General features: G+C 64.6%; 1 protein-coding gene across 4 annotated transcripts in view; it reads right to left on the bottom strand.

The window, feature by feature from the left end:
• The window catches only part of TMEM106B (transmembrane protein 106B), a 26004-nt gene extending 24423 nt beyond the window's left edge, over window positions 1-1581 (bottom strand). The window contains exon 1 of one of the 4 annotated variants that reach the window (XM_069094442.1): window positions 1557-1581. Coding sequence is in view for 1 of the 4 variants with exons in the window: in XM_069094443.1 (XP_068950544.1) it covers window positions 399-506 (108 nt within the window). In the remaining 3 variants the exon portion in view is untranslated. Of the gene's footprint in view, window positions 1-312; window positions 777-1556 lie in introns of those variants that run through there. The other 3 variants (XM_069094443.1, XM_069094444.1, XM_069094445.1) reach the window with 3 other exon arrangements.
• Between the last annotated feature and the right edge of the window lie 534 nt (window positions 1582-2115).

Raw genomic sequence — 2115 nt, forward strand, 5'->3', positions numbered from 1 at the left:
CCCCAGCTCCTCCCTGACCCCCCCAGCTCCTCCCTGGCCCCGCCCACGCCCGCCCCCTAGGCCAGCTGACACCCAGGACCGCGGGCACCCTGCCTGAGCTCTGCTGCGCCCCCCTGGCCCCCCCCCCCCCCCAGGGAAGGCTGACCACAGCCCGGCACCGCCCCGACTGCACAGTGCCCCCGGGCTCAGGGCCGGCTCGGCCGTCCTAGGCACGCATTAGGCGCCTGCTGTGTGCCCGGCAGAGCCGCGGGGCCCCTGCCAACAGCCAGGGCGGGGGTCCCACCGCGGGGCCGCCCCCGGGGTCCCCCTCACCTGGACGGGCCCCCGCGGGCTCCCCGGCGCCGCCCGCACTGCGCCTGCGGGAGGGGGAGAGAAGAGGGCCGGAGCTCGCGCCCTACCTGGAGGCCGCTGTTTACACCGGGGCGCTCAGCGAGCAGGCGCGGGCCGCACCATCCCTCCGCGCAGGGGTTTCTTTCAGGGCCAGCATCAGTTACGGGGCGGCGCATGCGCGCGGGCCCGCAGTCCGGGCCGGCTGGATTTGCGCATGAGCAGAGGCCGGTGCTTTCCCCAGCTCGGGTTTGGCCCGGATAGCCCCTGGATTGCGCCCCCGGGCCGCGTGAGCCGGGGCTTTCCAGGGTGCGTGCGTACGGACGGCGCGCCCTTTGGCCCTCGGCGCCTGGGCCTGCTTTGGGTCGGGGCTAGGCGGGGGCGGGAAGACCGCAGCCTTAGGCTCTCCCGCGGTGCCGGGAAAAGGAGGCTCCTGCGGGGAGCGGGAGCCACGACTGCCCCGAGTGCGGAGGGCTTCTGGTGTGGAAACTCCCTTCGCTGAGAGCTCTGCAGCGGCTAGCCTTGGAGGAGCGCTGTGCGCCTTGGGACGGCAGGACTCGGCCCCAGCACCGCCTCCCTCCAAACATGAGCTTGGGTTCCGTGGTGTTGGATGCTTTGTCTTCCTCCCGAGCGCCTGAATCGGAGCCGCCCTCACCCCTGCCCCGAACAGTCCCGTGTGAGACCCCCGACTCCCAAGCCCGGCAGGACCAGGGCGCGCCTCTCCCCAGCGCTTTGCCGCTTCTGTGCTGGACGGATGTCTCAGTGTCTCTTCTCGGGAAACATCGCTGTTCTCTCACTAAAACTCTGTTTCAGTAAGTCCCGAGTCTCCTTTGCCAATAAGGTTAAAGCCAGTGATGGGCAGCTTCTTAGTCCTGCCCGGTGGGGCTCGGAGCAGGCTCTGGCCAAACGGCCGAGAGTGATACCCAGGCCACAAACACCGGACAGTCCCTGCCCTCCGAGAGCCCACGTGCGACCGAGGGAAAGCCACGTGCGTGTAAAGCTTAGGAAATCAAGACTTCGGGGGAGCCAAGGGCCTTTGTGGGAGGTGGTGGGATCTCTCTGAGGTGGAGATGCTAAGGGGCGGAGGGGAGGAAGGAGGGCAGCCCAGGAGCCCAGGTGGGGGGATGTGTGATCCAGGAAGAAGCCTTGCGGAGGAGAAGGGAATGTAGAAGCGTCAAGCGTCCCGGGAATGATGCACTGGACCGAGATGGCAAAGGCCAGGGACCTACCTGCAGAAAAGGAAGGTGACGCAGAGGCTCAGAAGGAAGCAGGCTCTCCTGTGGCCAGACATTGTCCCTCTCCTCTCCCTCCACCCCAAATTCGAATTCCAGCTGAGCTCCCATAACCTCAGTGGGGCTCAGGTCTTGTCTGTCTCCAGCCCAGGCTGTCTTGAACTAGCAATGGCGAATCAATCCAAGTTGTTCAAGGAACACAGTGACTCGATGCACTTGATGGTTGAGCTGTGCCAAGCTGTGTTGCCTTCCATGGCTAGTCCAGGCCATCTCTGCTTTCATACCGTGTCCTAGAGAATCGCCAGGTCCCTAGAGGCTGGTCTCCCTGAGGCTCAGGCACTAGCAGTTCCTGCTGGACTCGCTGGATTCAAGCTGTTCCCACTCCTAGACCCTGCCAGTTGCCTGGCATGACTGAGACTTCTGTCCTGAACTTCTCCTAGTTAAGCCCAGGGTCAGGAAGAGAGAACGTGGTGAGTCGAGAAGGCCAGTTGATATCCTCATTTTAACATCCAGGGCCTATCTCCAGCAAAAAATTAAAGCAGAAAAAAATGTCAGG

The sequence above is a fragment of the Petaurus breviceps genome, unplaced genomic scaffold, assembly GCF_028583685.1.
Source record: "Petaurus breviceps papuanus isolate PSGF00001 unplaced genomic scaffold, PetGlider_PUasm1.0 218, whole genome shotgun sequence".
NCBI classification, from domain to species: domain Eukaryota; kingdom Metazoa; phylum Chordata; class Mammalia; order Diprotodontia; family Petauridae; genus Petaurus; species Petaurus breviceps.